The following is a 14,457-nucleotide window of genomic DNA, read 5'->3' on the forward strand; positions in this document are numbered from 1 at the left end:
GCCCAGGAGTATGCTTCGGTGGTAGCACAGGAGCTCTGGCCGGGCTAGCTTCAAGCTAAGTGGATGGAAACGCTAGCCAGGAGTAGTCATCCGGGGTTGCGGTTAGCTAGTAGTGAAGATCCAGATGAAAATGTTCCGTTTGTGGTGGGAATCCGGGGATAAAAATAATAGGTCCGTTACGCTCTGTTAGAGTCGCGTTGTTCAAACTGGCGAGAGCTTTCTGAGCTAAAGGTTAGCTGATGACCGCTAGCAATGGTTTGCTGACTGATAGCTGGTAGTTAGCTGGCTAGCTTCAGTTGAGGGATTCCGGATCCGAAGTAAATATAAATACTTTAGAAGACAAAAAAGCAGATCCACGCTACATTGGGTGAGGCGGGATGCAGGGTGGTATGCTGCTGGTTAACCCATCAACTTCTAGTTGAATCTTTGTTTTCATTTCAACAATTTACTATCTGTGATGTGCTATATACCTTGCTTAAGATTGATGTATATGCCTTGCTTAAGATCTGATATGCATGATCCGTTTTTGCTGCAGACCGTCTGCCACCCTGATTGCTGAATCATTAACTCATATTTTTAACCTGACAATTATATCTGGTACTATCACCAAGGTTTGGAAGGCGACCCATGTACTCTCCCTTCACAAAGGTGGTGACCCTTGTGCCCTATTTTGATTATCGGCCTATTTTTAAACTTTCTTGCCTAGCTAAGCTACTAGAATCTTTACTAAATACTATCTTAGCTGAGAATTCATCTTTGAAATGTATTCTAAATGTACATCAGTCAGGTTTTTGGTCAGGTCATAGCACTATCTCTGCTGCATTCTTAGTTATAAAGCATCTGGTTAACTGTTGACAAAAGGCAACATTGTGCTGCACTCTTCATTGACCTGTCAAAGGCTTTTGATACTGTTGATCACTCAATGCCAATTGAGGCTTTCCTCAGACCAGGCTGCATGTAACTGGTTTAAAAGTGACTTAACAGTTAGAACTCAATATACATCTACGGATGGCGTTAAATCAGGTTTCCTGGATATTATGAAAGGTGTCCTGCAGGGGTCGATTCTGGGTCCTGTACCTTTTACTGTTTACATTAACAATATCGACTTCTCTGTAAAAAATTGTTACCTGCACATGTATGCCGATGATACTGTTGTGTATGCTATGTTCTGTTCGGACTGCTCACATTATAAAAAGTCATGCCACAGCACACTTACAGCCACGTGCATTATTTGCATATTCCAGGATTGTAGGCTACAAAATCAAATCAAATTGTCACATGCGTCGAATACAAGAAGTGTAGACTTTACCGTGAAATGTTTACTTACGACCCCATTCCCAACAATGCCGTTAAGTATGAAAATGAACAAATAGATAAAATAAAATAGTAGACCAATAACTCTAGTATGTGTCCTCACTTTCGACTGTTACTGTATGTAAATACGGTATTTGTTTTTTAAAATAAATTAGTTCAAATGTCCACCTTATTGCTTTGTCATTATGGGGTAGTGTGTGTAGATTGAGGATTTTTTAAAAATGTAATCCATTTTAGAACAAGGCTGTAAGGTAGTAAAGTGGAAAAAGGGAAGGGGTCTATACTTTCCCAATGCACTATACAAGAAGTACCGATATCTAGTCCGTGTACTGTGGTACGAAGTAGTTGTGGTGGTTGATTGAGATAATATGTACACTACCGTTCAAAAGTTTAGGGTAATTTAGAAGTGTCTTTGTTTTTTAAAGAGAAGCTAATTGTTCATTAAATAATGCCTGCAAAACACCAGTCTCAACGTCAACAGTGAAGAGGCGTCTCCGGTATACTGGCCTTCTAGGCAGAGTTACTCTGTCCAGTGTCTGTGTTCTTTTGCCCATCTTAAACATTTTATTTTTATAGGCCAGTCTGAGATATGGCTTTTTCTTTGCAACTCTGCCCAGAAGGCCAGCATCCCGGAGTCACCTCTTCACTGTTGACTTTGAGAGTGCTGTTTTGCGGGTACTATTTAATGAAGCTGCCAGTTGAGGACGTGAGGCGTCTGTTTCTCAAACTAGACACTCTAATGTACTTGTCCTCTTGCACAGTTGTGCACCGAGGCCTCCCACTCTTTCTATTCTGGTTAGAGCCAGTTTGCTCTGTTCTGTGAAGGGAATTGTACACGAGATCTTCAGTTTCTTGTCAATTTCTTGCGTGGAATTGCCTTCATTTCTCAGAACAAAAATAGACTGACGAGTTTCAGAAGAAAGTTGTTTGTTTCTGGCCATTTTGAACCTGTAATCGAACCCACAATTGCTGATGCTCCAGATACTCAACTAGACTAAAGAAGGCCAGTTTTATTGCTTCTTTAATCAACAGTTTTCAGCTGTGCTAACATAATTGCAAAAGGGTTTTCTAATTATCAATTAGCCTTTTTAAAATGATAAACTTCGATTAGCTAACATGATGTGCCATTGGAACACAGGAGTGATGGTTGCTGATAATGGGCGTCTGTACGCCTACGTAGATATTCCATTAAAATCAGCCGTTTCCAGTAGAGGGTGACCGATTATGATTTTTTTTTAAACGCCGATACCGATTTTTATTGGAGGACCACAAAAGCGGATGCCTATTAATCGTTCAATTTAAAAAAATATATATATATTTTTTTTTTAATAAATATGTGCAATAATGACAAAAGAATGCTGAATGAACAATGAACACTTTTATTTTATCTTAATATAATACATCAATAAATCAATTTAGTCTCAAATAAATAATGAAACCTGTCAATTTGGTTTAAATAATGCAAAAACAAAGTGTTGGAGAAGAAAGTAAAAGTGCAATATGTGCCATGTAAGAAAGCTAACGTTTCAGTTCCTTGCTCAGAACATGAGAACATATGAAAGCTGGTGGTTCCTCTTAAACGTGAGTCTTAAATTCCAAGGTAAGAAGTTTTAGCTTGTAGTTATTATAGGACTATTTCTCTCTCTACCATTTGAATTTCATTTACCTTTGACTATTGGATGTTCTAACAGGTACTTTAGTATTGCCAGCCTAATCTCGGGAGTTGATGGGCTTGAAGTCATTAACAGCGCAATGCTGCTGGCAAATGCAGTAAAGTGCTGTTTGAATGAATGCTTACGAGCCAGTTACTGCCTACCACCGCTCAATCAAACTGCTCTATCAAATCATATACATAATTATAATATAAAACACAGAAATACGAGCCTTAGGGCATTAATATGGTCAAATCCGGAAACTATCATTTCGAAAACAAAACGTTTATTCTTTCAGCGAAATACAGAACCGTTTCGTATTTTATCTAATGGGTGGCATCCATAAGTGTAGATATTCCTGTTACATTGCACAACCTTCAATGTTATGTCATAATTACATAACTCTGGCAAATTAGTTCGCAACAAGCCAGGCGGCCCAAACTGTTTCATATACCCGGACTCTGCGTGCAATGAACGCAAGAGAAATGACACAATTCCCCTAGTTTAATATTGCCTGCTAACCTGGATTTCTTTAAACTAAATATGCAGTTTTTAAAAAAAGTATACTTCTGTGTATTGATTTTAAGAAAGGCGTTGTTTATGGTTAGGTACACATTGGTGCAACGACAGTGCTTTTTTCTCAAATGCGCTTGTTAAATCACCCGTTTGGCGAAGTAGGCTGTGAGTCAATGATAAATTAACAGGCACCGCATCGATTTATATGCAATGCAGGACACGCTAGATAAACTAGCAATATCATCAACCTCGTGTAGTTAACAAGTGATTATGTTAAGATTTAATGTTTTTTATAAGATACGTTTAATGCTAGCTAGCACCTTACCTTGGCTCCTTGCTGCACTCACATAACAGGTAGTCAGCCTGCCACGCAGTCTCCTCCCGGAGTGCAATGTGAATCGGACATGATCGGTGTCCAAAAATGCCAATTACTGATTCTTATGAAAACTTAATCTGCCCTAATTAATCGGCCATTCCGATTAATCGGTCGACCTCTGGTTTCCAGCTACAATAGTCATTTACAACATTAACAATGTCTACACTGTATTTCTGATCAATTTGATGTTATTTTGGACAAAAACAAGGACATTCCCTGAACAGGGTTTACCTAGAATGATTGCCCCTGAAATAGGAAGAGGATTTGAAATATGAGAGGATGGGCTACATAATAGCTTTCTCCACTGTGTCACTATCTGCTGTTTTATGCACATTATTGTGAGTTTCAGTGTGCCTTTTGAGATTCCCCTCGTTTCATTATAATGGTCCCATTATAGACAAAGTTCAAATTTTATTTCAAAATGGGATGCCTAAATGCAGAATAGTGAATGTTTCCTTGAAGAAATTTGTCATATTATTATAAATAAACCACTTTGATGGTGCTTTTGTACCTCAGTGGGTTGATGTGGAGTGTGTAGGCACTCATGAATACTTCCACTATATCTACTCCCTAATGTATTCTTGGGTGCCTTTTACTAGGCCTGAAGAGTCTAATACAGGACGGGAACTGGAGAGACCAAATATTTCCGCCCACTGCACATGGAACTCTATCAAACCTGCAGAGTGAGGCTGGAGCCCACTCTGTGCTCATGGCTCATGAATATGCGTCACAGCTCCTGGCGAGGGATTTAGAGCGAGTGGGACAAGGAGCTGTGTCAGCGTTTTGGAGCCGTGTGGGAGAGTGACTGACTCGGAAGTAACTTGTGTCGCATTTGACCAAATGAAAACCAACCATCTGTTAATTAAATGTGTTGATGAATCACAGAAGGCAGACGTTGCACTGACAGGGTGAGACTGTCATCACTCCGCTGATGGATCAACTCTGCCTGAGATTGAGCTGCTTTAAACGTCTGTGATCTGAGCACTATCAGCCTGCTCGTTAAAATGGACTCCTCAAAGGGCATTTAATTAACCAAAGCCTCCCCTATTCATCTATGAGCTTGATGGCCATAGCTCAATTGTCCAAGGAGCTGGTGGTGGTTTTTAATTGCAATGAGGAGAGATTTATTAAAGCCAATAAAATCCTTTGAGGTACAGTGGTCTTATGATAGAAAGCCTGCTACTAATAAATGGACCCAAAGTCATCTATCAATTGAAAAATGGAATCCATGCTTGGAGCTCAGAGCTCCTTCTAAACAATTGACCCTTTGCTAAGCCCCGCCTCCCTTGGTTACTGTTGCAACCTCAGACAACATTTTCCCGGGAAGCCCAATTCCCCATTCAACCACTTGCGAAATCCCCTGATCTCAAACTGTTTCTAATACCCAATTAAATTTAACACCGACTACCCTTTCCTAATTGGGAAACTCTTGGGTATGCTGTGGTGGACTGCATTACAATGTTGAATGGCTCTTAAGTCACTGTCAGCATGCAGTCAAAGCTATAACCACTTTTGGAGCTAACTAGTGTTCTCAAATCATATCCTGAGGGCGACAGCACATGGGCGCTAGCTTAGCTAGCTAACATACATTTAGAAAAAAAACTAGTTATACTAAGTGGTTAGCTAGCTTTAGCAATGCTTGGGGGTCAATGAGACTGAGCTAGCTCACCAGCTGAGCTAGCAAACAATATAACAATTTCGGATTAGAAAAATACTCAGGTTCTGCACATCAGGAGTCACAGTAGCAAGTACTCCTGGTGCACTGTACAATTTGTTTAGCCATTTTTAACAGATTTTTATAAGAACTGTTTTTCCATTGGCCTTCCTGCAATTATAATAAAAATCAGATTTAATATTTTATAAACGATACAAAACACACATACATACGACTACATCATACAAACATCACTACATCACACCTGCCCAGACCCACTAGCCCCCACGATTATCTCCAGCGCTCTTATCACTTTCTGCCACATGGCCTCAAACTGTACCATTTTGTTTCTCTGTCACCCATGCACTTTAAAAAAAAAATATATATATAAAGCATTTTACCATTCCATTGCGTGAACGACAGAGGATTGGTTAATTTCCAGTTTCATGCGATTTAAAACGTGAGATATCGGACTTGACGACAGTTGCTATCCGTTGGAGTGCTGCGATTGTTTGCCCTAAATTCTGGGGCAGGGCTTAGCGAAGGGTCAATTGTCTATAGACTTTGTGTAATCTTAAACAGCCTTCGGAATCCGACTGACACTGTGAGCGGTGAAGTTTAGCAGCCGATTGCGTCTTTGAGCTCCAGCTGATTCCAGTGTGTTAGGTCAGCTAAGATGAGAAGCTATGAGAGTCTGAGAGGTGTCTACTGTGTTCTCTGTAACTCTCCAACCCAATAGCTGTGGCCTGGCATCTGGTCATGCTGAAGGCCTGTGCTACTTGGCCTCAGTCTCCTTCCAATCTGTTTGTTGGTTAAAGGAGTCTCCCTCTCCCCTCTGTCTGCTGGCCTGGGAAAAGTGCTGAAGCATTTCCTACCCTGCAGACTGTTTCTCTCTGCCTCTTTGATTGGAGGAAATGAGGCAGCAGAATCTAAGATGAACATTTTGGGGTCTTCCTCGCCCTTCAATCTTATTTTTCAGACATTAGGACAGAGGGCATTCAAGTCAACAAGTGATTTACTGTCCGCAACAAATAGTTTGACAACCTCGGGCTTTGTAAAGAAAAAGCTGGTCTTGTTTAGCAGACAATCTGTGACTTTGTTGGGGCAGCCCACTCTCCTAACTGTATACTGCCAAGCTTCTTTACTGGCAATCGGTCACTATTGCATAATGCTCAGGAAAACTTACAGTGATGAGAAGAATGCACTTCATACACATTTCAGTTATGCTTTTACGCAATTGGATCACATTGAATATGATGAGAACAATAGTGCTCTGCAATTAAATTCTACGCTGCATAGGCTATATTTACTCTGTCAACTCTGATCCAATACAGTATACACACAACCATAACATTTACTGTATCTGAACACCAGTGGGAATGTTTAGTTGTGAAGGTGCATTGCGGTGAGGGTTCATAATTGGCATATTATGTTAATGTATATGGCCTTTAATAAGGAGGGACTGATATCACTAGTACTGACGCTGTGAGAAACATGACCATAATGCTTCCCTTGCATATCTCGGGTGTTAAAGCTGCTGCCTCAACACCCAGACCCCATGTTGGAGATCAAATTCATCATATGAAAGTTTTTTTTGACTCTTTGAATTAGTTTACACATGTTGGTGTTGTAAAGATGTGTAATGATCCATCTCTTCTCTCAAATCTGGACTGGAAGCCTAAATACAAATAACTATCATGATCCAAGATATTCACTACAGGCTGCTTATTAACCCTACTACATAATAGGATGACCTAGAATAGATGTGTATGCTTTACTTGAGCTCACATTTGAAGTTGGTTAGTTAAGTGTCGTCATCCTGTCTATGGAACTAAGACCCTCCCAAGTCCTTTCTTCTCCGTATTAATACACACACAGGATAGTGCCACAGTATAGAAGCCAGTCCTACTTAATTATGCAGTACTCCCTTTAATACACTACCATTCAAAAGTTTGGGGTCACTTAGAAATGTCCTTGTTTTTGAAAGAAAAGCAATTTATTAATTTTTTGCTCATTTTAAAATAACATCAAATTGATAAGAAATACAGTGTAGACATTGTTAATGTTGTAAATGACTATTGTAGCTGGAACCGGCAGATTTTCCTTATTTTTATGAAATATCTACATAGGCTGACAGAGGCCCATTAAAAAAGCTAATTGATCATTAGAAAACCCTTTTGCAATTATGTTAGCACAGCTGAAAACTGTTTCTTAAAGAAGCAATAAAACTGGACTTAAGAAACAAAAGTTTCTTCTGAAACTCGTCAGTCTATTCTTGTTCTGAGAAAACTGAAGATCTCGTACAACGCTGTGTACTACTCCCTGCACAGAACAGTGCAAACGGGCTCTAAGCAGAATAGAAAGGGGAGTGGGAGGCCCCGGTGCACAACTGAACAAGTGGACAAGTTTGTTAGTGTCTAGTTTGAGAAACAGACGCCTCACAAGTCCTCAACTGGCAGCTTCATTAAATAGTACCTGCAAAACACCAGTCTCAATGTCAACAGTGAAGAGGCAACTCTGGGATTCTGGCCTTCGTTCAAAAACAAGGACATTTTTTAGTTACCTCAAACTTTTGAACGGTGTATATTCATTCCTCACTGGACCCTTGAAGTACTAGTACCCCAGTTCATTCGATATGAAGTGCATATAGTCCCTTAGTTACATCCCTGAGCCAAAGGATTCTGATGGAAGCAGTGCAGCCTGGGAGGATGAAGACTTTGGACAGCAGTTTGTTTCCATAGCAGATTTTATAAGCCTGTGGTTTGTGCTTGTGTTATAAAGCCATCCACTGCTTTGATGTGATTTATTTAGACAAAAAACAGATGATCAAATAACTGTGCTTCTGCGAGGCAGGGCAGGCAGCAGTGTCTGATCCTCAGCTAAACCCTACAGCACCCTGAAGCTCCTCAACCAGGACTAGTCAAACTCCACAACAGTGCTCAGCCTGACTGGTCTGGTCACGGAGCTGTGGTGACAGGGCCAGCTGGGGTGTGACCGAGTGGTCTTGATGAGCCCCATTCCCTCCTCACGGCAGTTCCACTTATGACCGGAAGCACAACCCCCTCTGATGAGGCAAATAAACAGCTGTCCAAAGCCGCAGAGCTCACGCTGCCCTGATTGCATGCTGATGGGTGTAATTAACATGTATTTCAAATCCCTCCTGAAACACAGTGCTGCTCACAGATAGCTGCAATTTAAAACTGGCACAGTGGGAGGACTAGCAAGTCAGGCACAGTCTTCAATTGAGAAACATGCTGATAATATTGCATTCTAATCTCCATTTGTAATCATTTTTGTTAATCATGTTTACTTGGAGTTTAAACTCACATCTTGGGTTGTAATCTTGTGTACAGGTCAATTATTTACACTCTTGATATTGGGTTGTTTCACTTTCAGATTGTAATCAGCATGCGTTTTTCAGAGTTAACTTGATCAGCATGCTCCTTCATACCCCAGGAGGACTGTGACATTTATTGAGCCAGCCAGGCCCTGGCTTAATGTTATTGCCATTATTATTGCAACTGAAATCAGTTGCTGCTGAGCCAACAGGACCTTTAGTCATTCTCTTAGTAATTCATCTGGTCAGAGTAGACCCAGGCTAAGGCTGGATCCTGCCCTGCCTGCCCAGTGGGCACCACACACACACACATTTGACAAAGTCCTGGTGCCCTCTACTCTGCCGTAGAACCCAGCCAGGCTGTGATCCTCTGAGAGTAAAGGGATATTCAACAAATTCAATGTCATTGTAGTTTAATGTAATGTTCAATAGACACTCTGCACCTAGTCCTTTCAATTAGATTGTAATTTAGCTCTGACCTTGTATCGATGGAAGCCACGGGAGACAGTCACAGTTGTCATTGGAAACAGGGCTTGACAATGGCAATTCAAATTTGTGGCTTAGCATCAAAGCACTGAAGGTGATTTTCATTGTACTGTGCAGGGGCGGACTGGGACCAGAATTTGGCCCTGGCATTTCTAAAACACCAGCCATGTGCCACATGGCAGTCTGTCCCTTTATTCTGTGTTCTATTTTACTGAAGTACTTCAATTATAACATGTTTTTTATGCTTTGATGATAGACTTTTAACTAAAGATAACTAAAGACTTTTAACTAAAGATAACTAAAGACTTTTAACTAAAATATCCATCAAGAAGGCTCTCATATTCTGGGGGAATTGTTCAATCGAAGTTTAGCAATGTTGAAATTGTAGGCCTATTTTTCTCCCAAGGGGTAGTGAAATTAATCTGCCATAATTAATTATTGTGAGATAATGGTTCAATCTATTCTAATTCAACGACCACGTTCTTGTCTTTCTAGTTCAGTGCAATATGTTGGTGCGTGTGGCATGTAAAATGCGTGTGGCATGTTGATATTCAAATTTCTTCTCTTGCTGACTGTTGATATTCAAATGTCACCTCAGTGAAATACTTACAACAATCACCCATACACCTGTCATGTCCTAATGGATACAATATTTCCTTGTAGAATGTATTGAAGGCAATACTGACGTTTCTGTTTCCTTGTTCCGCTCCCAGGCAGGCTCCAGTTTGGCCAATGGGATGTTAGTGGTCTGGAGGCGTGCCAGGACTGAAGGAGCATGGTGAAGCACCAACCCCTGCAGGTCTATGAGAGGCAGCTGTGTTTGTCATGTCTCACAGGGATTTATGGATGCCGCTGGAAACGGTACCAGCGCTCACATGATGACACCACCAAGGTGAGTTCTGCCCAGCAGACCTTATGTTCGTACCTAAATTACCATAATGGACATGGTGTATATATGGTAGTTATTTCTGAAAGGTCTGTTTTGGCCCAAATGTCTGTTGGTTGAAGGGATCGAGTGTTATTGAATGGTACCGGACATTTTATTTTTCTGTGCAATTCCACTGCAGGATTACAGTGCCACACTGCATCTTATATCTCTCTATTAATTAAAAACACTTGAATTTGGTGTGTGAGTGTGCAGTGCATGTGGGTAGTAATTCTCTCCAATGCCTTCCCTTACCCTACAGTAACCCCTTCTTTTAAGCAGTATTTAAAAAGAGCCATGTAGGCCTATCTCTTACCAGATAACCTTGCAGCCCATCCCTAATAGCATGTCCTTGTGCTCTCACTTAAGGTGTCTTTGACCTTGGTACTGTGTTTTAAGCCTGTAAGTGCTGCAGATAGTAGTATTAGATGTTTTTTGTTAAGCATTCACAACCTCCCCTTGGTCACATTCATCAGACTTTATTTGTCTAAGTGGGTTTTCCGTAATGCTATGCAGCCCAGGTCTGTCTGTCAGTGATTTAGTCCCACATGATAAGTAATTTAGAGAGAGCATGAGGGCTGGACCACGATAGTCCATCACTTAGCTAGCATGGGACATGGAGACAGAGCTGAGGGGGCTGAAATGTGTGTGAAATATAATGTACCATACATGTTTTATATGGCTCATAAATGTGATATAAGGCTTAGAAAGATCCATATGGGGAGAGAGAAAGGGAAAAGCACCATTCCCTCAGGGGTATTTGCATACAATTTGACACATCATAACATGGATTGCAGTGTCATCCTACAACTCCCATTCACTTCAAACAAAAATATGTCCAAGTACCCTTTTTCTATTTGTAGGAACAAGCTCTCATCCGGTGAGCTTTACTTGCAGGCTCTGCCAAATGGTGGATGGATGAGCTATACGTTTGGACCTTTTCATTCCTACCCTATTTGCCCTCAGGAAGGGAATGCTGCAGTTCTTGAAACCTTCCGATAGACGGAACACATTCATATTTGACTGGACCAAGGCCACATGAAAAGAAAATCAGCACAGAGAAACAACAAAATTTATATGGATTTTTGTTGTTGTCATTCTTTGATGGGAATAGGATTCTGTGTCTGTTTCCTGTCTCTGAGACGGATAGCTATGGTTCTGCAAAGTTAGTGTGTGTGTGTGCATACAGCCTTGGCCATGTGTGGTGGGTGCTTTGACCCACTGGGGGAGAATTGGACAATCAGCAGCCTGTCTATGCACAGTACCACAGGATTATATTGGACCTTCCATGGTGCTACTGAGTCTTTGCCAGTCTCCTCCTCTGCCAGAATCTGCATCCCAACCTCCCACCCCCACTATGCCATGTTTCAGTAGCTTATTTTTCTGGGTCCGCCCACAAGCCGATTATTGAAGTACTGTACATTTGAATGCTGCTAACTAAGCATGAATAAAAACTCTGTGTCTGTGATGGAAATATACCAGTAAAAAAATCAGTTAAATTGGATGTCTGTTTTATGCAGCTCCAACAGCCGAGGCCCTAGGGCTACAGCACCAAAGGGTCTCTGCAGAGATGGACTGACGTCCAGGCCAACATTGAATACAATTATGTCCCACAGGGTAGAACCGATGCACAGTCACACACAGCCCTTTCCATTCTCACCATTTTGTTCTCTTTCAAATGAACACAGCGTATAAGGATGAATTTAAAGGAAACTTAAGGATTTTGGCAATAAGGCCCTTTATCTACTTCCCACAGTCAGATTTTTATGTCTCTGCGTGCGGTTTCAAAGAAGTTGCTAACTAGCGCAATTGCTAACAGGCTAGCAAATACCCATAGACTTCCAGTCATTGTGCTAATGCTAATTAGCATTGGCACGTGAAACTACCTCTAACATCCTTCATACTGGACACAGGGCCATAAAAATGCTATCTACAAGTAGAAGTAGATCAAGGGCCTCATTGCCCCAATCCCCAAATATCTCTTGTAACTATGGCTGCTGTGCTGCCTTGTATTGGAGGCCTATAGTCATCTTAGATTGGGAGATTGCCTGTTTGTGTGCCAGCACTGCCAGGTCAGATGACGTCATACTTTAGATGCATCTTTAATGACCAAAGTGCCCAATCAGTGTTGGTAATCAAAACATGGTATCAGTTACATGATGTGATGTGTTGAACCTGACGGGCAGCATCACTGAACCATGACCATGAGAAACCACAGGTCTTACTGTGACATGCACTCCCTTCATAATGTCCCGATTCAGAACAGAATAGAAGTGGTTGCTGTCGTCTCTCCTCTCAGAGACGGATAATGAGCAGGCCAGTTTGCCTGAGCCTCCCTCTCTTTGTGAACCTGCCTCTGTTTTAGAGTGGTTTGTAAAAAGGCCGCCCACGTCACTGGCACTGCAAGTTGATCTGGCCTCGGTAATAATTGAGTTCTTCCACTTAGCCAGTCTTTACCTGGAGCACAATGGGTCTAGAAGTAGGAATGAGCATCATTCTGTAGCATTGGTCTGTCAAATGACTTACAGGGACATGTGAAATTGAAATTCTGTTTTCAAATCACTCGCCACCATCACTGTTTTACCTCACAGCTAAAGACTGCACTACACTAGAAAACTAGGTGTTGTAGATTCTAATATGGCAGAGAACATTCAGCCAACATCACTGTTTTACCTTACAGCTAAAGACTGCACTACACTAGAAAACTAGGTGTTGTAGATTCTAATATGGCAGAGAACATTCAGCCAACATCACTGTTTTACCTCACAGCTAAAGACTGCACTACACTAGAAAACCAGGTGTTGTAGATTCTAATATGGCAGAGAACATTCAGCCAACATCACTGTTTTACCTCACAGCTAAAGACTGCACTACACTAGAAAACCAGGTGTTGTAGATTCTAATATGGCAGAGAACATTCAGCCAACATCACTGTTTTACCTCACAGCTAAAGACTGCACTACACTAGAAAACCAGGTGTTGTAGATTCTAATATGGCAGAGAACATTCAGCCAACATCACTGTTTTACCTCACAGCTAAAGACTGCACTACACTAGAAAACCAGGTGTTGTAGATTCTAATATGGCAGAGAACATTCAGCCAACATCACTGTTTTACCTCACAGCTAAAGACTGCACTACACTAGAAAACCAGGTGTTGTAGATTCTAATATGGCAGAGAACATTCAGCCAACATCATGCAGGAAACATTCTCTGAGCAGAATGTCAATTATGAATTTCACTCCCCTGCTAACTCTCTTGTCTTCCATTTACCTTTTTAGTTCCCTACAGAATGAAAGGTCAAAAGCTTCAACACCTCTGTATGTCAGAGTTGTAGAAGTTAGAGACACAAGTTAACAAACGTTTAGGAGGATGTCTTTATATTCATGTTCATAGAAGACTTTCAGTTAAGCATTTGCATGAATACCCTATGGTGGAGGTCATGATCAACTGTCTTTGAAAACAAATTTACTGGTAACCTTTGCCAATAGCTCCTTGTCTACCCGTCTCCATAGCTAAATAATCATATCTATGAACCTTTCAGTCAGTCTGCACTTCCAGGAGTGCTGACATTCAGACAAGTCCTCTAATATTGGGTGAGGGGAATAGCCTAATCTTCCTGAATCCTGTCTCTCTCCAAAGGGAAATGTGTTCTGTCTGTCGGTTTTAATCCCTCTCCGGCTGTCTGTCTACTCTACCCAGATTCTCTGGGAGTTCGCTAGTTTCACAGCGGGGACTGTTTACACAATATAATTGCTGACTATTTTGAGGGGAATTATACCATGTAGACGTGTTATTAAAGTCTATACAGCACTTCCAACAACAAACAACAGCCAGGCCTGGCTGCCAAACTAGCTCTGTTTTTTCCTTTATAGACTAGCCTATTAGGTGGTTTTCTGTTGTCATCAACCCTATGGCTAATGCCTTGTCATATCCTTTCTGTGTGTAGAGCTAAGCAATGAAAGATTGATATGACAAGATAATATTTGAAGCACTGTTTTTCATTTTGTTTACAATAATAATATAGCTTTCGTTGGTTGGTGGAAGTGTAGGTTACCTAGAAGATATTATGTCCAAAAGGCTAACTAGCGAGAACATACTTTCAGCAGTAGTGTGTGTCTCTTACCACATTCAGTGTGATTTTTATCAGAGGCTGTGTTCTCTCCCCTGTGCTAGTGTTCAGTGAGTTCAGCCAGT

The 14,457-nt window shown here is 41.1% G+C and overlaps 1 protein-coding gene across 4 annotated transcripts in view; it reads left to right on the plus strand.

Moving 5' to 3' along the window:
* Nucleotides 1-14,457, plus strand: part of LOC139385600 (glycerophosphodiester phosphodiesterase domain-containing protein 5-like) — an 87,411-nt gene that overhangs the window by 22,345 nt on the left and 50,609 nt on the right. For all 4 annotated transcript variants that reach the window (XR_011628971.1, XM_071130805.1, XM_071130804.1 and 1 more), the window contains exon 2: nucleotides 10,049-10,227. Coding sequence is in view for 3 of the 4 variants with exons in the window: in XM_071130805.1 (XP_070986906.1) it covers nucleotides 10,111-10,227 (117 nt within the window). In the remaining variant the exon portion in view is untranslated. The remainder of the gene's footprint in view (nucleotides 1-10,048; nucleotides 10,228-14,457) is intronic.

The sequence above is a fragment of the Oncorhynchus clarkii genome, chromosome 27, assembly GCF_045791955.1.
Source record: "Oncorhynchus clarkii lewisi isolate Uvic-CL-2024 chromosome 27, UVic_Ocla_1.0, whole genome shotgun sequence".
NCBI classification, from domain to species: Eukaryota; Metazoa; Chordata; class Actinopteri; order Salmoniformes; family Salmonidae; genus Oncorhynchus; species Oncorhynchus clarkii.